The sequence below is a fragment of the Chrysoperla carnea genome, chromosome 5, assembly GCF_905475395.1.
Source record: "Chrysoperla carnea chromosome 5, inChrCarn1.1, whole genome shotgun sequence".
NCBI classification, from domain to species: Eukaryota; Metazoa; Arthropoda; class Insecta; order Neuroptera; family Chrysopidae; genus Chrysoperla; species Chrysoperla carnea.
The window spans coordinates 25,002,030-25,025,777 of NC_058341.1; the positions used below are offsets into that span (position 1 = coordinate 25,002,030).

At 26.9% G+C, this 23,748-nt stretch overlaps 1 protein-coding gene and 1 long non-coding RNA gene across 3 annotated transcripts in view; one reads left to right on the top strand and one right to left on the bottom strand.

Annotated features, from left to right (window-relative positions):
* Positions 1–5,410: 5,410 nt before the first annotated feature.
* Positions 5,411–23,748, bottom strand: part of LOC123300367 — a 91,047-nt gene continuing 72,709 nt past the window's right edge. The window contains exon 5 of the long non-coding RNA XR_006535382.1: positions 5,411–5,479. This is a non-coding gene — a long non-coding RNA (uncharacterized LOC123300367). The remainder of the gene's footprint in view (positions 5,480–23,748) is intronic.
* Positions 5,988–23,748, top strand: part of LOC123300364 (scavenger receptor class B member 1) — a 98,086-nt gene continuing 80,325 nt past the window's right edge. The window contains exon 1 of one of the 2 annotated variants that reach the window (XM_044882933.1): positions 5,988–6,058. In XM_044882933.1, coding sequence (XP_044738868.1) covers positions 6,010–6,058 — 49 coding nt within the window. In that variant the 5' untranslated portion in view covers positions 5,988–6,009. Of the gene's footprint in view, positions 6,059–16,665; positions 16,745–23,748 lie in introns of those variants that run through there. The other variant, XM_044882931.1, reaches the window with a different exon arrangement.

Below are 23,748 nucleotides of genomic sequence, written 5' to 3' on the forward strand. Positions count from 1 at the left end.
TTTGTACAATTTCTGATTCTCCAAAATTATTTTGGAACAACCTTAATAGTACGCCGAAATGAAAAACTAGAAAGATAATTAATGCATAGAATTTCCTCCACTATATCATTTTGCTCGTCTAATGAGATAGTTTAGGGAAACCTGTTTAAAATCATGAAACAAATAAACACACAATTGATTTCTTCCAAAAAATTGAATATTTATGTAATGATAATTGACTATTAAAGATAGTAATTGTAGTAAGTATAGTATTTCTACTTTTTTATTATTTTATATACATTCAATAAAATAAAATTATATATAATCATTTTGTGTTGTTAAACAAATATATAATTTTAAAAATATTGTGATTTGCAACAATGAACTTACAATAAAGATAAAAAATCAACAGAAACATTATAAAATTTATAAAAAAAATTAGTCAGTAATTTCTCTTTATTTGCAGTGAGTGATAAATTAAAAAATGTTTGGAATAAAAAACTTTTGCTTATAAATATATACCTAAATTATACAGAATTCACTGATGCATGCGATTCATGTTACAGTGTTCAAATTTAAATTCATATAGTTTCAAATATAAATAGTTTTTATGTATTTTGATTTCATTTAAATAAAGTTGAAAACTCAAACCCTGTTTTTATTTTATTTTTCCCCATCTCTCTGTAGCTATACAATATTATTTCAGTTAAAAATAGGTGAGTATTTCGAACTTCACGATAGGTAAGTATTTCAAACTTCGTTTGCCATTTTTTTTTGTAATAATACTACTCAAAATTTTCCGAAAATGAGTTTTACTTTTTGTTATAATTTAAGAAAGTCGAAAATATGAATATAATTATTTATTAATACGAATAACAGAGCCCTAATGGTATAATGGTTAGCGTATCTGACTTCGAATAAATAGTCCCTTGGTTCGAAACTAGGTGAGGACATATATTAAAAAAAAGTTCATTAAATCTTTTAAGCAAAATCTGATTTTTTTTTTTCATTTTTTTTCAAATTTCCACCACAGCATGTTTGCCTAGTAAATGATGAAAAAATTAGTTTTTTTTCGTTCAAAAACTTCAATTTTTTTCACATTTCTACTAGGAGAACATCAAGGACGGACGGAATAAGTAGTACCTGATAGCAAGGTAATTGTTGTCACCTCGCAAGTCAGAAAGTTAGTGGTCTGCACACCCGTGTTTGGTGAGTGTGACCTCTAGTGGGCAGACCAATAACTTTCTGCCAAAATAAAATTTTAGACTTTCGGGGTGAAAACACTTACTCACATTTCTCCTTATCAGGAACTACTAATTCCCACTTATGTTCTCCTAGTACAAATGTTGAAAAAATTGAAAATTTTTTCGAAATTATATTATTTTTTGAATATAAAATTAAACTGACCAATTATTTTATATTAGCTGACCAATTATCAGCGAATGCTTCCCGATCGCGCATAGGTGGAGTTTTTTCAATCTTTAATAAAAAATTTTCTGATGCTGACCAATTAATGAGACCAACTGACCTTTTATGACCAATTTCTGACCTTTCAGATGGTATAATTGGTCAATCGAAATTCCGCACATGAGGTGCTAAGATCGCGGAGCTATTTCTTACTTTTTTGTTGTACATGCTAAAATTTATTCTTCTTGTTAAATGAAATTTTATAAGATTTTGTAATAGGAGAACAATTTCCCAATTTCCTACTTATGTCATAAATCACTCTTCTGTCAGGGGGTGGGAATTAAAATAACGTAAAATGTTAATTATATAAAAAAATGATTATCTCGGCATGATAACTTATTTAATTAAAAATTAATCGGGGCAATTATAGATACGAACCGAAGTATACTGTAACCGGAGGCGACTGGGCTAGCCACTACGCCACCTTTGACATATTATAATTATCAATAATGTAATATATATACCTTTGTAATTATGTTAGTCCCACTTTCCTACTTATGTCATAAATGACTCTTCTGTCAGGGGGAGGGAATTAAAATAACATAAAAATTAAAATATACCTCGCTCTATTACATATTTGTCACTTATGTTTCTCACTATTGTCTAAAAAAATGACATTATCTGGGCGTAATAACTTTTTTAATTAAAAATTAACCAGGACAATGCTAGATACGAACCGAGGTTTTTTGTAATCAGAGGCGACTGGGGTAGCCACTTCTCCACCTTTGACATATTATATTTATCAATAATGTAATATACATAAATTTTACTCACCTTTTTTTTCAAAAAACTTGTTTTCTTAAACTTAGTATTTATTTTTCTTTTACTTACCTTTTTTACATTAAACTTATACGCATTATGTATTTCGTTTTACTCACCTCTTTTCAATTAACTTACCTATAAATGAATAATTGCAGTAATACTTTGTTAAAAATGTAGGTTATTTTTGATATTCCTGAAATCGGTGTAAAGGATAAAAGATAAAGGTATGTATAATATTGAATAATAATAATTAAACCAGAAAAATTGATAAAAATGTTATTTTATTATACAATAAATTATAAATTTTATTTATTGTTTATAGGTAAGTTCTGTTTGATGTTACTGAAATCGATGTAAAGGATAAAATATAAAGGTAGGTATAATTTTGAATAATAATAATTAAACCAGAAAAATTGATAAAAACGATATTTTATTTTATAAATTATATATTGCATATATTATACCATACTCGGATACGAACTAGCATACCGTGGTTTCAAAGGCTAGTGCTATATCCACACAGCCACCCGAAATATATATAATATATTTATATACAATTTATACAATTAAGTTAATATATATATACAATATATACAATTAAGTTAATACTTACCTTTATTAATTAATTAATTGATAATTTTAGATAATTTTCTGAAAGCATAAATAGGGTAGCAAATTTAAAAAATAAAAGAAAATTAAAAATATATAACGATTTTTACTCAATGAATTATGACTACTTTACAATTTAAAAAATTGAAATTTGTGCATATCTTTTTGCTGCGTAAAACAATCCCTTCAAGTGTTATGGAACACTTGTCATAGTCATTAATAAATTTCTTAAAAAAATTGCTTTAAAAAAGGTGCAATTCAACTGGAATTATTAAATTTTCTTATTTTTGATTTTGATCACTGCTTAGACTTATCTATATTAAAAATAACCTAAAGCAAAATTATTTTTTATTGTTTCTGCATCTTTTCGATTTACCTATTGTTTATATAAAGTATATATTAAGCAAAGATGTAAACTATAAATTTTACTGCATTAAATCGTCTGTTCATTTTTTCGTTCCGATGTATAATTAAAGAGAGAGGTATTTTTGAACATATCGGCTAATATTAGTAAATTTTTAATGCGTAATTTATGTTTAAGATTCATTATGTTTACGCATCTCTTGCGTGATGAATTATTATTATTATATAGGTATTCTCATAGTGTATGTTATAACAGCTAGCGTGTTTTTATTGGATAACCTTTCGTTACATTTTTATTAATTTCAAAATTTATTTAAAAATAGCCTTTTTGACCTTTGTTCAGGGTTTCTTATTGCCACTGAAACAAAATTTTTAGAAACGTGGGAAACAGGAAACAAATGTGTTAAATTCCAACGCTTTTACTTAACACCGCTTAGCATTGCATAAATCCATAAATCAAATCTGAAAAAAAAATTTGAACGAGGGGTAAATTTATTTACTCGCAGATATTTTTTTTGGTATTCCACTTTCTAGAAGAAGAGTTTTACACAAAAGTATTGAAAAACAAGGGAATGTGCCCTGCCAACGCCAACACCAATAGATGTAAATTACAGCAATGAATTTTTTCAGCAATGAATATTTAATTCTGAATTCGTAAACAAATTTCACGCCAATCGAAGAATGTTTAAAATTTGTACATAACAACCTTAAAAGACAATTATTAAAGGTTCAGTTGCAATATTCTATCGATTTTGAGACATTTTTATAGAATGCTTTTGTCTATTATTATAAATATGGCAAGGCTTCCGGTTTTGTGTAATCTCAATCTTCATAGTATTATGAATATATTTATGAATATTGTCCTCGTAGAACAATAAAACTGCAAAAGTAAATATATACTCATAAAGGTATATACTCCAGGTGAAAAATCTGCGAAATTTTGGACGTGTGATGAAAATGATTTCAAAACGTTTTATTATTAGTTATTAGAATAATATCTAGCGCGGTGAATGGAAAATCTGAAAAACTGAAATAAAACATGAAAAATTATTATAAAAAATTTTCTTAAAATGATTTTAAATCAGAAATTTTCACATATTTTTTCGGTAATGCATGTTAGTAAACTCAATAAACGCAATCGCTTTCAGGTTCCACCCGTACTTCATCCTTACATAATACCGATAAGAAAAGAAATCCAAAATCCAGCCGTCTTGAAGTCAACTTTTTCGTAACGTTAGTAGCTCTTATACTATACTTAAGCGATACTTGTGTCTATGACACAAAATTAATATTATTTTAATTAATCACATGTTAAATAAAAACACATTAAATAAATAAAATTACTTCATAACACTGTGAGTTGTACAATTTTATTACATTTTTGTGAGTATAAATTATTATTTAAATAAAAATGAAATTTCAGCAAAAAAATTTATTAAAAATTATAAATAAAACTTAATTCATATATACAGTCGATTCTTTTTAACCATATATACCTGTTACCATAACAGTCCGAAATAGCGATTATGTACAGGAAAGTAAAGTGTAAAGTTGATGGAAAAGTGCAAAATTACTGATAATTAATTAAATAACTCGTAAGACGACGTAAGCCGAAAATAATTCAATAAAATACGTTAAAAAAGTTTCATAAGATTTTTATCAAACTATATTAATTAAACTCTACCTTGATACAGAAAAACTTTGAAAACGAAACGGATTTTCATCCCTTTTCAAATATTTTTAAATATTTCCCGTTTCCGTGGGAGCTTCGAGATAAAAATGCCAAGCCTGTCCATCGACTCCGAGTTATGAATTTTATAAAGATTGATTTGAAGAACGTCGTAAATTCCTTTACAAAATTGAAGCTGGCAATGAGGTAAAAATTTTCGTATTTTTCACCGAAATCGAGTAGGTAAAACGGTATTGAATAGTTGTATATGTTTTTGTATGTGAGGTGTACTCCGCTTAAAACACTCATAAAATAAAAATGAAAAAGAACGGTTACGTATTAAGTTTTCTCATGATTGCTCAGATAACATTTCCGGTAGAAAGGATTTAGAACATCTTTTAATAGCTTCATTTTTAAGTTGATTTCTTCACTATAAAAATCAGTCCTGACAGAGCTTAAAAGAATAAATGTTAGCATGAAAATTGTTTTTCATTACCTGAGTGCAGATATTTTGGAACTTTAGATTAGAATCATCCATACAAAAACATACTATACCAATAAAATGCAGCCATATTTGTGATTGTGTGAACCAAATTCAGCTATCTTCGGTCTTCGATGGTAATAAATTCACTAAAACAGAAAAATACAGTTAGAGGGATATTTTTGAATAAAATTTTTTTTACGTAAAACAAAAAAGAAAGAAATGTGCAAGAAATACAGTTAAAACAACATATTCTACCATATTTTTAAAAGTATTTAATTAATTAAATAAAATAGTTGAATATTTTTTGAGTGGGCACCATTTCTCCGCAATTTATTACATTAGATAATTATTTCAAACAGTGTTTAATTGTTATTAGTTTACATTTGATTCTAGTAATAACAACCCATCATCAAAGTTTATTAAAGTAATATAATATTTTTAATAATAATTCTCGTCTTTCATTGTTACTCGAATTCGGGGACAAAGTGATTGTGATTTATAAATGTGATTTTTTTAAACTTTGGTTTTTCTGTGGTGTGATTTTCTCTACTTATATTTGTCAGCTTTAATGAACAAAATCCTTTATCAAATTTATGCTTATTTCATAATTATTTTAGTTATAATTGGTCTTCTATTACATTTTGTTAAAAATAGTAGTATTTCGATATCAACGACAATGAAAACATCAATGGTTTTAAAGTTGAATAAAGAAATTAAACGAATATGTAAGTCAATTATTATTTTTTAAATTATAACTGAAATATTTTGAATACAATTAGTAAAAATTTTTTTTTTTTCAAACAAAGGTATCATTTTTTTAAATTAATCATCAACATTTTTCTATGAAGCTTATAAAATTTTTAATTTGAAACATTTAATTATATGCTAAATATTTTATTGTTATTTTATGTTTAATGAAAATTTATAAAGTACGGTTTTCTTGACCGCATTTAGCTATGCGAAGAACTTTTACGACTTCCATTTCTGTGGCTCGATATCATGGCAAAGCTCTGAGCAATAAAAGTTCCCGTACGAGTTTTTAGACCAAGATAGTCGCTTTTTAAGCAAAGCTGACATTTCTGGATTTAAAAGTTTGTATTTTCTGAAATAATCATTGCACTGAAATTTTCCTATTATCACTCGAAAACTTAAACTGCTTTCCTTTAAGCCCTATATTGTTTCGTAAAAATTTTTATCAACCTCCCACTTTTCGTTTTTAAAACATGTCAAAAAACAACATTTTTCGATATTTAAGGCGTTTTTCTTGTCGCCACCGTTTTGTAAAACAAGGCGGTATCTAAAATCTCATCATGGTTTTTCTCAGTTGCCCCCAAAAGCTGTACAAAATGTACAATACCGATATTTTATATAATGTTTTATTTAATAATAAAAGTAACGAATTTCACTTTAAAATTTTTTAAATAGGTTCATATTTATAAAGCAATTTTTTTGTGCTCGGGTGACTACTAAAGCACTGACCAATGACCAGCAGGTCATTATAATTTACTTAAACTCCAAAGTAAACGTAATTTTTTGTGCTCGGGTGACTTCCAAAGCCCTGATCAATGAGCAAGTCATTAGAATTTACTTAAACTCCAAAGTAAACGTAATTAAAAAAACAAATTGATGCATTTTTCGATTTGAGAACATACTTAAGTAAGCGACAGAATAGACATACCTATAGTGAGCAACTGACCTGAGCAACGGATCTGTTTGAAGTTATGATCGATTGATTATATTGACATGGTACAAACATAATTTTTTGCTAATCAAGTGTCGCTCACCGCAGGCGGTTAGCAATTGACTTACACAGTGGCCAGAGCTTTGAAATCGGTACTTTTTTTTGGCAAAATTGCCTTAAAATTCCTCAACACCAATATTTCTTAGAAAGAATCGATATTATATACCTAAATCGAAACATCTAATATTGATAATAAAATATGGATATTTTAAAATATCGATATATCGTTACCATCTCTATAGTTTTCATTAAAAGTTAGTTCATGGATCATTTTTGTATTATAGATCATAATAGGCAGATACAAGTATAGACCAAGTATCGGGGGATCGTCTGTACCTTTTTCGTTTTGGTTTGTAGTATGTACCAAATATGAATCCCTTCCAAGCTTTGAACTTTATAGAATTCGTAATCTATAGTTGATCAACGACTCGGTGTAATATTTTCATTAAATTTTTCGTTTTAGCTTGTAGAATGAAATATTATTTCCAAACTTTAAATATTTCCAAAATTTCGCAATTAGGTAGATCTTCGTTAGTTACCGTCCATAATTTCGCTTACCCTGATTCGACCATATTATTACGAAAGATGCGATATATTACATCATACAGAAAACAATATAAACATACTAACGTACTGGTAGGTACCTAATTATGAATATTTCGTGTAAGATTTATTTCCTTTGGAATACTTTCTAAATTTACAAAATTCATATTTTTTTATTGAACAATAATAATTTTTAACCTTGATCTACAAAATAATTTTACTGAAATAGATATTCGATGTGCTAATACAAATTTTGATAAAAAAAATTGCTTAGTATGTATACAATGTTTTGTTTAAAATGCAAGACGTGGTGAATATGATTTTTACAGATCAAAACAATAAGTTTCTAATAAGTATACATTGTAGAAAATAGAAGACGTCAATATCGTTGCAAAACTTGACAGGAAAATTATCTGTTGTGAATTCCATGCATTCTTTATATAAGTACGTATAGCGTATAAGCTCCCACCAAATTTCGTAGACTTTGGGCTGTTTCCAAGCCGTATTTTAGAGGTAAATAAGTGAACTTTGAGATGCAGTGTTCCAATATACTCTAAGACTCCAAACTACTTGTAAGAGGAAAAAACTTCAATGTTTGTCCTGACGCACCACATGTTTCAACCATGTGAACAAACATATAGGACTCTAACCTTTGTAGTTTTTTATTTTGATTTTCGGGACAAATATAGTAATTTGCTATCGGGGGAAATTAAAAAACAAACATATAGACAATAAATAGAATCAAAATTAGAAATAACCCGAGTAAATATGTGTTACTACACACAAAATGTCATTTTATTTACATTGGAGAAACGTGATTATCATTTTAAAATTACTTACACGCAATTTTATTACAAAGAAATTGGAAAATTAATGAAGTAGGTACTATTACAACCTTTAAATTATTATTCATGTTAAGGTGGTTGGTGCAATAGAAGTTCCTCAATTCTCAGTACTTATTTGGTAAACTAAAGAAGATATAAAAAAAATTTACGTTGCCTAAATTCTAAGTTAAATTTAGGACAAAAGGCTATTGTTTAGGATCGTGACGGAATAAATGTTGAATTTAGTAGAAATTTTTTAATCCACGAACAAGTTTAACTAACAGCCTTAAATAATTAATTTTTATTTTAAATTGTTTAAACAATTATATTCTTTATGTATGTATGTTCAATGTTTTCGACACGATATACCATATTTGTTCTCTAATGAAAAACGAAATGCATTTTCAAGGTAATTTTATTATCTATCATAAAATAAAATTATATATGTTTGTAATTTGGTATTGCAATTAATAAGTATCGAATGACTGCAATGTGCTATCTGTTTAACTGCGGTTTGATCTAGAAATGTAATGAATTAATGGTTGATAGTTAACCAAACTACCAAGATTTTTATAGCTTTTGAAACGTCGAAAAGTTTTTCTATAAATTTTGTCGAAAAGTAAAACCTATCTGAATGAAAATTACAGTATTCCGGTCTGGTAAGAGGTGATGAATTTTTTTCGTAAAGTCGGATCAAATTTGCTTGTGCTATCAAAAAATCGAATTTTTTAACTTTATGACGTCATCAGAATCCAAAAAATTTAATTTTGTTCTATTACATCCAAATTTTATCCAATTTTGATAAACCAAGTATGTAATCCTACTAAATTTGGGTCATACTTTTCAAATTTGTGATCAAAATTAATCTAGTTTTAAAAGGTTTCAATAGTTTGGAGTCCTGGTCTCGGAACTAAGCATATCAGTGATAACTAGCGAAAAATTGACATCACAGCTGAAAAGAATGATCCAAAAATAGTGGGTTTCAAAAAAATTCCAATTAGATCGGGTCAAATTTGCCTGTGTTAGCAAATAAATCGAATTTGTTAAATTTATGACTTTATGTAAAGTAATCAGTGCCTTTTACATGATTCTTTACAAACTTTTTGTTTTACGTATAAAACATACGTTTTGTTTTGCGCCTCTATTTCTGATGTGCCGGTTGCGGGAGCTTCCTTTGCCACACCCTAGTTTCGGATCTGGGGGTAAATTCTACAATCAAGTAAATTCTACAAATTCATATAAAATTCAATATTCGTTAATACTTCAGTAAATGTTAGTTTTACACAAAAATGACCAGAGAATAAAATATTGTATACTTAAGTTTCTACATCTTTACTAATTATCCAAAATTCTAGTGGGTCAATAAATTGAAAGAAAACTTTCAAGTTTTATTTTTATTTTTTTATGAAATGTAAAGATATGTTGAAAATTTTATTTTCAATTTTTAGACCCATTACAAGAATTTCTCTGTAGAAAGTTAATAAAATACTAAGTATTATTTTAGGCTGAATAATTTCAAATACATCTCCAAATGTTTATAATCCGATCACTACTTATTAATAATATTTATTTTAATATTGTAGGTAATAAAGTATTTAATGAAATGCTGATATCTACTGTTTTAAATTCAGTTTAAAATATGAAATATAATTATGATTAGCTACTTTTATGACAAACTTTTTTTATATAAATAATATATTATTTTGTATTCAAATTTCTATTAAAATGATATGCGACGACTTTTGATAAACACAATTAATTAATTGTGAATTTGATATCACATATTTAATTTAATTTAATATTTAAATATCCATTTTAAATATGATAATGGGATGATTTACTATATCTATTTAAATTTTAAATATACCCACAGAATAATTTGGAAAAAAGCAGAAACGTATCTACTCATATTTTTAATTTTTTAATCATATTTTTTTTCGAAAATAAAGACATATGCACTATAAATGAGTTATAAATCATTTCATGACCTCCGCTTACATTTAAGGGGTTTTTAGAGCTTAACCGTCCCCTTACGGCTTGAGAAATGATCAGAAAAGAAAATAACAGTAGGTTTTTTTTTGCATATTAAATACAGCCAAAATAGGACTGTTATTATTCATCCTAGATTTAATCTAAAAATATTGTATTAAAACGGTGAAAAATATGTACAGAATTTAAAGAGAAAGAAGTGAAAACAAACAATTGACTGAGTTAATTTTTGAAATACCATGTACAGATGGTGTTGATTATACTGTTCCATTACACATATTTAGATGTCACACATATATAACTGATATTCCCCTATAATACAGACTGTTCAATTTGAGCCTAATTTGCGACCTCACAAGTAAACACAGATGTTTACGAAAAAATGTTTCAAACAAAAACTGTTAATTTTTGATAAGGAACCTTTTTACATTCAAACTTTTTTTTCTATCTCTAACGGTTTACAAGATGGGTCCTACGGAAAAAAAAATGTCCTGTAAAAATTTCAGCTTGATATCTCTTTTCGTTATTGACAGACGGACGGACGGATAACCGGAAATGGACTAATTAGGTGATTTTATGAACACCTATGCCAAAATTTTGGTCGTAGCATCAATATTTTTAAGCGTTACAAACTTGGGACTAAACTTAATATACTATGATATATTTCATATAAACATGGCATAACAAATGTATACCTATCGATATTACGCAGAATAAAAAAATCGATCAGAAGCCAATTACTGTCCTTAAATTTTCAAGGGCATTAGTTTGTGATTTGGTTTGTTTCCTCATAGTTTGCTTGTCTGATGTCTTAATGAAGAGTACAATATCCAACGTTATTTTAGTCTTATGGAAATATGAGTAATTGTATTGTTTTGAAGTATTTGATGATTTTGCTATAAGGGTAATCCAGACTAGTGATGCCGCGCGAGGCAAAAGAAACGAGACAATATGGGATAAGTTAACCAGTGCCGGTCGTTTTTTGGATTTTATTTTCAACCAGTTTAGTAAACGTGTGTCATTGTAGTTCGTAGGTAGTAAAACAACGCTGAGAAAGGGCGTAATTGCTAGAGCTGCACTTTTTAAGTTCAGAAAATTTTAGATTGTGCTCCTCAGCTTAAAAATTAATGGTATTTGTTTTATATTATTCTTATTCTAAAAGGAGTAATAATATTTGACTCTGATTCTGGGACACTGTCAATTTTTGGCGTCTTAAAAAAAAAATGAAAAAATTCATCAATTATAAGGTGGAGGTGCAATTTTAAAATTGGACTGGTTGCTTATGAATCCCAAAATGTACGATAGCCGTTATACCTAAAACGATAGGTATTCGGGCCAAAGACAATAAATATTTGAGAGCAAGACGATAGAAAATTATTTTAAATTTAATAATTACAAAACTGCTATTTTTGAAAGCGTTTTAAGGATTTTTTTGCTTCAAATTCTAATTTAACAGGCTAGAATGAAAAAAATTATTTTAAATAGCATTTTTCAAGAAAATATTTTAGTGTTGAATGAGACAACAGAATCCAAAGCTTTTACTTGTGGAGATAATACTAGAGCCATGTTGTACTCCTGACTTGTCTCATTTCGCGGCACAACTAGTCTAGACGAACTTATATGAGTCACTTCTTCATTTTCATAAAATGTTGGATTTTCGAAGGTAAGTTAGTTATTACTAATGTTAAATCAATTCCTTATGATTTTGGTTAAACTGCTTACTAATGATAAAGTCACCTTATATTAAAACTTATAAGAAAACTATGTAGAAACAATCTATATGCATGTTTTATTATAAATTATAATTAATGCATTCTGATTTACAATGGCAAATGCCAGAAAATAATATAATAATTTATTTTTATTTTATACATTGAATATTATGAAAAAGCTATAGTTTAAAAAAATACTTTCAAATTACTACAGGGTTTTATTGCACTGAAAAGGAAAATTATCTTATTTATCTTGGTAGTTACGAGTTACCTATTTATCACTGTAATTATCGACGCCTTTTTTGCTTGATTGTTAAAATACTTTTTAACTATTTCTTTTACATTTTACTCAAATTTTTAGGCTAAGAATAGCTTGAAAATTATATTAGGTTTTCGATACTGTTACCATATTTCTATTAGTTATGCTATAACTGTGAGTTGGTACTTGCTGTGAGCTTCAAATTAAGTACCTTAACTTTCAAATACAAAAAACCCTGAGATAATTAAAGAAAAAATTAATGAAAGGTCCGATTAATTTAAGCCTAATGGTTTAGTCCGTTAAATACATTACAGTCCTTCAGAAATATGTTGTTCATTGTGCTGCCCATTTGTCCAAAGTGTTTATAAAAATTAAATAATTAATAAATACAATATTTTGACAATTAGTGCGGTAAAAAAATGATACACCTCAGGTAACATGACACGATCATACAAACAACGGACAGAGAAACATTTTTTCTTTGTTAAATAAAAGAAAAAACAAAAAATCCAACCGCAAGAAATTAATTGATAAATACTTAGCCATTGAATACAAATAAATAATGTAAGCTGGGTTTTTTAGCAGTTTTTAGAATTGCGCGAATTTTGTGCAGATCTACAGAGATTATTTTAAAAGTTCTATGTCCTTTAGAACTGAACGAATCGAAGATAGAACTGTAGTAATTATGCAGAAACTGCACGCAAAAAATTTGAATGTAAGCCTTTGAGTACATTTATTATATATATAGTATTTTGATTTCATTTTTTGAGTTCATACTGAATTAAAAAATTTATATAAATATGCAACTTTCTAGACGCATATGTAAATCTACAAAAAATTATAAAAAATAAAATTTTGATTAAATTAAATTAATAAAGTTATTTGATAATAATTAAACTTTCTCTACAAATTTTACATAATTTTTAAGCAATGTAGAAAAAAAAAGATTGCTTTTTTATTTAATGGAAAAATATTGTTAAACATTTCAAAATACAATTTTAAACAGATTACTCGTGCTATTTAAAATAAAATTAAAAAATCCATGACGCGACATAAAACAATAAACCTTTAAAAACAAAGAAATTTTTAAATTAAACAAAGATCTGAAAGAAAAAAACTTAAGGATCGAAATGAAATTCAATGCATTGTATTTGCTTTATTTGAGTATTTTTTATATGCTCCTTCTGGGGCAGTTTGATAATAGTAAACAATTTCATCATCGCCAATAATAAATGTGATAAATGCTGAATGAATCTATATAAAACCAATAACTAAACAAAGCAATAAAAATTAATTACCTACTTCAGGTGTGGTAATTTTAACTTTATAGCTCGATGGCCTCTGAATGGAAGTTATATTAAAATAAATATTGTTATTAGAATAAAATGATTATTCTTTTATATCGCATCGAGTCACGCATGTATAATTGTTTCGTATCGGTTAAACTCAGAAGTTGTGTATCTCGAGCTAAAGCTCACAGAAGGAAACGTATATATAGGAAAGTAAAGCACACACGAGCGCATCCGTCAGAAAAAAATAATATCAGAAAGTTTTTAGGAATGTTTGGATCAACTTAAAAAAAATCTCTTTTCTTTTTGATATCTACCAATTTTTGAATCAAATAAAGCTTTTTAGTTTTTTGAAAAGTTTACCATATAAAAATTTTAATGCGTTGAAAACTCCAAATGACCTGAAAAACAATGCTAATAATGTAATTGAAACTTTCTTTACTCTAAAGTCTGTTCATTATTAAAAAAAAGCTTTTTTATGTAATAGGACTATTATGAGCCACTCTATATGATTGACGGATTTAACTCAAATCGGCACTTAGATCTGCATAAAAAAATAAAAGCTATTAGCCAGTGTTTAGGTTTCTTGGCGTTCACACTTAATTTTTATCATATAGTTTGATCAATGAAGGTTATAAGATTCTTCTTAAATTATATATTACTGGAAAATTTTACATGAATTGTTGGTTTTTTTTAAGCAAGATTAGTTGCGGACATCAAGGTTTTAAAAAAATTAAGTAATTTATTTATAAATAATGTTTAATGAAACTTGTCTTAAAAATCTAATCTAAGAATTCAGAACGAAGCTGAAAATGAAATTTGGTTTAAAACTGTGAAATATGTACTTAATAGTTCATTTTGTATACGTTTTAGGGAACTTTTTAAAGATGAGAAATATTTTAGATTTCTTTTCTCAAAATATACAGATAAAAATATTTTTATCGATATTTTAAATATTTTTAAGAATTTGGTATTTGCATTAAAAATATCGTTATAAAATTAGTACTTTTGCATATAAATGAAAAACCACTGGTAAAACCAAAGCCGTACATCCCGAATGGAAATGTATCTTTTGTAAAGAATAGAAAAAAAGTTGCCTGTTCTTTTTCTTTTTTCTTTTTTTAATAAATATTAAAATGACTGCGGGTTTAAGACATAGGTACAGATTTCAAAATATCATCTCGACAATTTTTACATTCAAAATAAACTTGTATAGACCTTTTATAGGTCAATAATGGATAAGGTAAAACTGAATTCAAATTTTGATAGGTAAAATATTTTTAATATGACGAAATAGTTTGATAAAATATCGGCAATAAGAAATAATACGTGATATAATGTGTCGACCATTTTTATAAGTAATTATAATATAAACATGAATTTTTGAAGCACGAAAAAACAATCATTTTACCGATCGTACTACCAAATTATCAAGAAAAGTTTTGTTCCATAAAAATACATTTATGCAAAATTGTAATATTTTTTTAACTATATCGCAAATGTATGGAAAATTCAACAACAACTTGAATTTTTTGAATTGTTAAAAATTTCTTTGTTATAATTATTAGTGCGGAAAAAGAATAAAATTATCAATATAGAAGTTTTTCGAAGCTTCTACGTAAAATCATGGAATCCCTAAAAGGAATAATAGCTAACAACCATTTTGGCAACCAGTTTGTATCATTTGAAGGTTTTTCTCGAAAATCACGATTATCTTATCTCTTGTGACGGTATTTGTGTTTAAACTCCTCCGAAACGACTTGACCGATTCTAATGAAATTTTTCTGTTTATTTGGTAGGTATTTGCATCCACCTACCCCTAGTATAAGGTGATGAAAAAGGGAACGATAGATTGTATATGGAACCCCCATGTAAATAATTGTATGGACAAATATGGATCAATGTTTGCTTAAATGTCAAAGTTACTAAGGCTTTCTTAACTTCATTTGGTTTATAATATTTAGGAATGTTTCCTTATATCGAAAATCGGAAACTTAAATACATATTTTATCTAATATTGTAAACTGTAATTAATAATTGAAGCTGCAGATGTTTTTAATCGTTGATCAAAAGTTATAATCAAATAAATTAATTGTAGGTGAAATGAAGTTCACGGGGTCAACCGGTAGGATTATATAACAAAGTTTTTTGATAGAGTTTTTTAAATTTGTTTTCTAAGTTTTTTACCATACCATAAACGTTACTTTTATGGCATTTTAATTTAAATATGTAAAATAAAGTTTGCGTTCCAAAATAAAACATACTGATGAGAAATGTTTGACATTAAATTACTATCTATTAAACATTATCAACTAGGACGTCACTATATTTGTCAGTAAACAGGTCTTTTTTTAGGAACACAAGCACTACATTTAAAATGACCTAAAACTTTTTTTTTTTAAACCATGGAAATAAAAAATAAAAATTTAAAAATAAACAAAAGTAATAATATTTATAAAACAACATAAAATCAAAATAAAACCGGAACACTATGTATCATATAATTGTAAAAAGTTAGTTACTCGTAAAGTTTTATTATTATATTATTACTATTTTTTTGCAATGCACTTTGTATTATTGTTTTATTATAAAAAAAAGAACAAAATCAGTAATTTATGAAAAGAAAAGAAAAAAAAAGTTAAAACATCTTCTAAATATTCGTGTTTCCATATTATTAAAACAGAAGGATATTCTTCGATTGTATCATATTTATAAAACATTGACAAAGACTACTCTCTACACCTAAAATGAATTTATAATGAGTTTTTTCAAAGTTATTGAAATATAAAATTAATTAATTCAGGAAATAATTTGATCATAATTTTTGTTGTTTGTGATTTAAAAAAAAAAACTATTTCTGAATCAGTAAATCATGTGTTTGATTGTGAAACAGTCAGGTGTTTGTTTTTAAAAATTCTTTGTTATCTATTTATTATTTTAATGTGTTTTAAATATTAAGTTTTTATTAAGTGCTTTAATTAGTTGGGAAAATGGCAATATCCATAATGTTACAAAATACTCCACCAATATCTCCAAATAAACATAAATGTATATGTAAGTTGTAAATAGTAAATTTTTTGTAAATATAAATTGGAAAGATTTAAAAAATAGTCGGTGCATTTAGGATTTAAAATAATTGACTTTGTTCAAAAGTAACAAGTGCGCGACCCAAAAAAGAAATAATATATTTTCAGTAGTTAGTAAGAGATAGGTAATTTATGCGCCCGCATTACATTAGACGCGCATTGTTATTTTGAACCATAGAGATATGACAGACTGTATTATATCTGTGTTTTGAACAAGACCATTAGTGGAATAAATAAAGCAATGAAGTCGATTTTTCTCCTGGCGGTTCATTAATTAGGTATATTCAGCAATAAGTTTGATCATCGCAAAAAAACAAAAGTCTTGGTCTTGCGGATATAAGTTTTGGTTTGACGAGTTTGGTCTCGGCCTTGCAGACTTGCAGCTAGATCTTGGTCTTGATTCTTCGTTGCTTTGTCTTGGTATTGGTCTTGCCAAAGTTATAACTATATTAGTCTTGGCCCTTGGCACTAATCATGATTAATTTTGAAATTTTACTCTTTGTACTTGCTGGCATAAGTTGACCTCTTCCACAAATTCTTGAAAACATTTGTCAGCATTGTCTCTTTTATAATATCACTTTAATCTTTTTAGATGTTTCGTAAATAAGTCATAGTTTACATGGGCTGAATATTTTGCTCTAAACTCCAAGACACATGTTTGTACCTATTGAATACCTACTCCACATTTTTGTTGACATTGTGCAAATAGAAGTCAACTTAAAAATGTTTTATATTTTCGTAAATACCAATTTTCAAATCTAAGTCTGTAATACCAATTTTCAAACCTAAAATATTAAAAAAAAAAAACTCCTCCATGTAAACGAACTGAAAATTTATCAATAACTAGGCATAGGTATAAGTTTGACAGATTATTATTCAAATTTATCAAATATTAGATTTAAATAATTAAATCTGTCCGTCATCTTAGACTTGCTAGTTGCTTGCAAAATTAAGTTTTCTTGTTTTGAAAATCAATCATTAATAATATCGCAATTTATTTATAATTATTATTTCAGTAAAGACACAAATTCAAATATTAATTACGGATAAATCTCATATAATAAAAAATACTCATCTTTAAGAATACAAAAACATTAAATAAAAGTTGAAAATGAAAACTTTTTTTGACGAGTGAGCGAACTCACCTCGTTTTCAACTGGAAATATTGGTACGGTATGGTATATTTCTAAGGGGAACTACTTCCACACAAACAAAAACGTGGTCTTAATTCAAAATAGTCTGCAAATAAAACATTATATTATAGTAAGTTTCCATACACTCAATAGTTCAACAACTTCCGAATAAGTACATAATTAGTCCGAATAATAAAAACCTTTTTATAATCTGTATAAAATTCATTTTCAAGGACATGTTTATGATTTAATTTTATGTTTTATACTTCTAGTAAATGCAGTGACGTCAAACAATTCATATTAATGAAAGCATTAAAATACAACAGTAATAATATTACCTGTTGTTTATATCATTCATTGATGCATGGTTCCATCAATGCATTTTAATAGTCAGGATAATACAGATGCGAAAAAACCCAAAGAAATTTTAATATTTTAGGGTGGAACATCTGATATTGAGTTCCTGAATTCGAAATAGAACACTGTCTTTATGACCTTTTATAAACCGTGGCTTGTATTTCCCGTTAGATGTTGATTTTAAATCTTTAATTAAAAAAAAATTATTTACATTATTTTCACTATTCAGATAATTTGAAACTTCACCCAATTTTTATTTTAAAAGTATGGCATAGATCCTTTTTCTCAAATATATAGTTATGATTTTCTCTCGTGAAAATATTGTTTTATCTCGATTTTAAAAGCTCAATATTGGAGGTTCAACTTACTTCGATAATAAAAGTATATTTTTACCATAAGACAAGTTCACTTTGATCGAGTTATTTCGGGGATAATATTACTTCAGAATTTTAGGAACAAACTGAGGAGGGAAATTAGAATTTGGAAAAGGAACTTTATAGTAAGTTTTCTAAATGTACAATTTTTCAACACCTAGAATATTGTCATTTTATTAGTGACAATTGAAAGACTTGATTTAAACACTCATCAATCATTCGTAATTACTGAAATCTCTTATTTCTTGGCCAAAACAGTGTTGTTATTCGCTAAAAAATTGTTATTGATTACAATTCAAGCATAGAAACAAATGTGTATTTTGTCTAATTAAAACCAGCCTTTTAATCACTTGAATATAAAAAATGTTGTAAAGATGTATTTTTATCTCAGTTAATAGGCAACTTGTATATTATGTTTGTAATAACATTTGCATAAAAAATTTTATAAAACAAAATAAATAGTACAAAGTGTTGTCTTATTTTTTCGCTTCTGTCTAGAGGTATGGCCTAGAAGGTATATCAAAGTTTATTAAAATTCAAAATTGATAATAAAAAAATGCAAATAAATAATTGGATTGGAAATAATTTGAAATTTTATAAAAAATGTCAGATTTTTCAAAAAATTATATGTATAAAAATTAAGGAAATTTTTATATTACTCTGATTGTAGATATTATTAATGAAAATGACAATGTTATGCCTATTCGATTAAATGGAATTTTTCGCATCGTAAATATGTTTTTACGCTTCACATCGACATTAAATATTTTCTTTTCTAATAAATAAATAATAATTATAGATATTATACATTTCAATGTAGGCTAGTGAATATATATAATTATGATAATATTCATTTACCTATATTTTTATATACAGAGTGTTTTCAACAACTGAAGAAATTAATCCTAGAATTAAGACCTAGAATCCTAGACGACTGGGTCCTAGGGTCCGGCACATATTTATACAGAAGCAGTGGTGGATTAGTCACATAGCAAGAGTAGATATTGCTATAGGCCCCCCAATTTGCCTGAGGAAATTTTATGTCCCAAGGACCTCCTCGATAGGGACCCCAGATAGATTTTTTAAAAAATGAATAAAGAAAAAATAAACTGCTGGAAAGAGGAAAAATTGTGCCGGCACACCATACAGAAGAACAGCTTTGTACTTGAAACTGTTTTTTCCATGCATTTTACAGGAATCAATGCATAGAATTCAAAAATACAAATAATGGCACAAATTATGAAACAAAATCTTGTTAATGAAGCCAATTATTTTTTTAAAGATCTTGTTTTTTGTTTAAACCAGCTTGATTATTAGCATGATATTTTTACCGCCTAATTTTTAGTTCCCATTCTATTTTTGAGTTTTATTTATATTAAATTAATAAAAATGAATGAAAAGTAAATTTGTAAAATTTAGTTACAACGTTTAGAAAAACCATTAAAAAATGTTTTATAGTAATTCCTCGGTATGTTATTTTAATGGTGTTGAATCTATTAAACAATTGATTTTATACCTAGTATTGGTCATTATATTTTATTATGTAAATTAATCATATTTTTAATTTCAATTATTATGTATAATCTGATGTTTGTTTAAAGTATGTAAAATGTAAAAGGAAGTTTAAAACAAACATTTAAAGTGAAATTTGAGGAATTCGTCAAAGGTGTTATATAATTTTTTTAGAAATATATACATGATAATATTATTTTCCAATTTTGTAAACTTATAATTTTATACCTTGATAATTTATAGACGAGGACAGAATTTAAGGGAAAATGACCAGTCATCTAATAGATGTCTAAGTAAAATATTTCAGCGGTTCCTCAAAGTCTTTTTATTGTGTTTTCAAGATGAATTTGAGGGGCGAATTTTCTGAACTAAAAATATTATTTTGCAATCAATTTTCCTAAATTTAGTTCGTTTATGGAAATTTAAAGAATAAAGAAAGAGACTTAATGTAACTGTATGAAAGTACTATTCAAAACAACCAATTTCGAATGCTCGCCAAATATTGATTTTTATATAACTGAAGCAAAGGCTTGACTTCAAAATTTCTTTTGAAATTGTTACAAAATTTATACAGAATTAAAATTCGCTTTTTCAGACGTTTATAGACAAATATAGTTGAAAAAGATACCTTGTCAATAAATATTTGACCTGAACATGAGAATATGAAGTGAAAATTCGATAATTTCCTTTTACTAACACACTATGTTTAAAAGTTTGCAAGTATCTAAGGGTTTGAATAATGAGTATCCCCAATTATTCTACCTTTTTTCAGTCTTTCAATTTATTTTTCAAACTTGAGATCATTTTTGACGTTAATCTGTCAACGATTCTGGAGAAATGAGTAGTTCCATTAACGAGTTCCCTAATCACGGTTAAAACTGTATTTTTCTAACAGGCAAACTTTCGTCAATTAACTCTCCAAGTCTTCTGTAGTCTCATAAATTTGTAAACAATGCCATAGGTATTAAACAGTGAAAGTTTTATAAAATTTCAGTTAGTTTCAAGTTTATGAAAAGATAAATACATGTAGATATTATTAAATGCAGAAATACAACATAGAATTTTGCATCACAATTATAAAAGAACTAGTTTTATTAACGAATTTCATTTTCAAGATAAAGGAGCTATTGGTTTTGTACCATTTGCGTAGTACCACAGAGACTTAAATTATTATTTTAATTTTAACCGCCTTAAAATTTCACTCCATGAATAGCGTTCAACAGTGGAAATTTTTGCAAGCAAAATACCTAGTTAACTTTTAAAGAGTTTACAAAAGGGGAAGAATGCAAGTTCGAACCCTCGTTTTTTTTTTTTTGGCCTGCCGGAAAAAGTTGATGAGCGTTAGGCTATGCAAATTTTTGGAGACTAAACACGTTTTAACTTTAAGTAGTGCCCTCTTTAAAGAACGCTTAAAGCTTTAAACACAAAAATAAGTTTTCGCGATTATTAGAAGGTGAGTGTAATTTTGATCAAAAATTTTCTTAAGTTAATTTTGTTATCGAGTTTATTTTAATTATTCTTAAGAGGGAATTCTCTTAGTTTAGGAAACTTCTACGTGAGTAATTATTTTTATATTTTAGTTCCTTTTATGTGAAAATTATGCAATAGAAAATGTTTTTTTTATGTACATTGTGTAGATTGTATGAAAAACTTGTATTTAATAAAATTATGAAATAGTGATAAACTGAGTAATAACTTACTTAACGTCTCATTTGATTTAATTTTTAATCGGATACTTCCTGTATTTCAATATTTGCACAATCTCTTGTTTGTCAAAGTAACGAAGCAATTGCACAAGTTCATTAATTTTTTACCGGATCTATTTCCTACTTGTAAGAAACGGAAGTTCAAAATATCTTTTGCTTATACGTATTCTCATTTTAAAGAAAATATTATTATTTTGAATTTCGTTAAATTTGATCCGATCTTATTGGAATTTTTATTGAAACCCAATTTTGGGTAATTTTTTACAGTTGCAATGCCTGTTTTTCGCTAGCTATCACTTATGTGCTTAATTCCGGGACCAAGGCTCGCCATTCTTGATACCTATTATGGTGAGGTTAATTTTGATAAAAAATTTGAAAAGTATGACCCAAATTTAGTAGGATTACATACTTGGTTTATGAAAATTGGAGAAAATTGGCATGTGATAGAGCAAAATGTTATGTTTTGAATTCTGATGACGTCACAAAGTTAAAAAATTCAATTTTTTTGAAAACACGGGCAAATTTCATCCGATCTTATTGGAATTTTTTTTGAAATCCACTAATTTTGGGTCACTCTTTTCAGCTGTGATGTCAATTTTTTGGCAGCTATCATTTATGTTCTTAATTCTGTGACCAGGACTCCACATTCTTGATACCTATTAGAGCTAGGTTAATTTTGATCAAAAATATGAAAAGTATGACCCAAATTTAGTAGAATTACATACTTGGTTTATGAAAATTGGAAAAAATTTGGATGTGATAGAGCAAAATTAAATTTTTTGGATTCTAATGACGTCATAAAGTTAAAAAATTCGATTTTTTTGATAACACAGGCATATTTGAGCCGATCTTATTGGAATTTTTTTGAAACTCATTAATTTAAGGTTACTCTTTTCAGCTGTGATGTCAAGTAAAATCATGAAAACCCTTCAGAATATTTCGCAACAATATTCTGAAATTTCAAGTCATTTTATATAATATGTTTAAAAATAAACTGCATCGTTTCTAGAAAAGATATAATAATGTCTTCCTCGCATGTTAGCCTCGTCTTGGCGACAGCTTTTGCTATGCTTGAATGCTTCTGCATACCATTCCCTTCAATTCGCTAAATTTTTGTGTAGATTTAGATAAAAATTATAAGAATTTGAAATATTTATAAATAATAATTTCTATACTTCCTGTATTCCATGTGTTATAGATTTTTATACATATTCATATCAAATTTTTTCCAATGGAAAATAATTTATTTAGAATTGAAAGTTCGTCGTTTCATAGACCACAAAGAATTTCATCAAGGTCGAAATTATTAAAATGGAAATAATTATTTTTTTATCTATCAAAATAATGAATTTATTTACATAAATCCAAAAATGCTTTTCGCTATAAAATTAATTCTAAACAAAATTTATTACAAAAAAAGAAAACGAAAAATTGGATATAAATTAAATTTTTTTAATTAGAGTTTGGTTTATTTGAAAGATCTTGATTTTTTTAATTAATAATTTTATTTATGTTATTTTAATTGAATTTATTTATTGTGTGAAAATATTTCTGCTGTAATAAAAATAATCACTCCCATTTTAACAAATTCCTCAAATCACAAAAAAAATTTCATTTTTAAACTATAACAAAAATATTAATATTTTTTTCAAATTTTAAGAAAATGGCGAATTTTATTAACTTAGTGACTCAATTTATTTGAAGCTAACGGTTCAATAATCTCGATAATAGACTCTATAGTGTGAAATTAAATTTTCTTAAATGCTACATAGACAAAAAGGGTTTTCTTGGTTCAAGAAAATAGTGGCAAAAAATTTTTCTGACCACACATAAACATCTTTTTACGTCCAATTTTTTTTAGTTCAAGCAATTATTTCTAGCTAAGAAGTT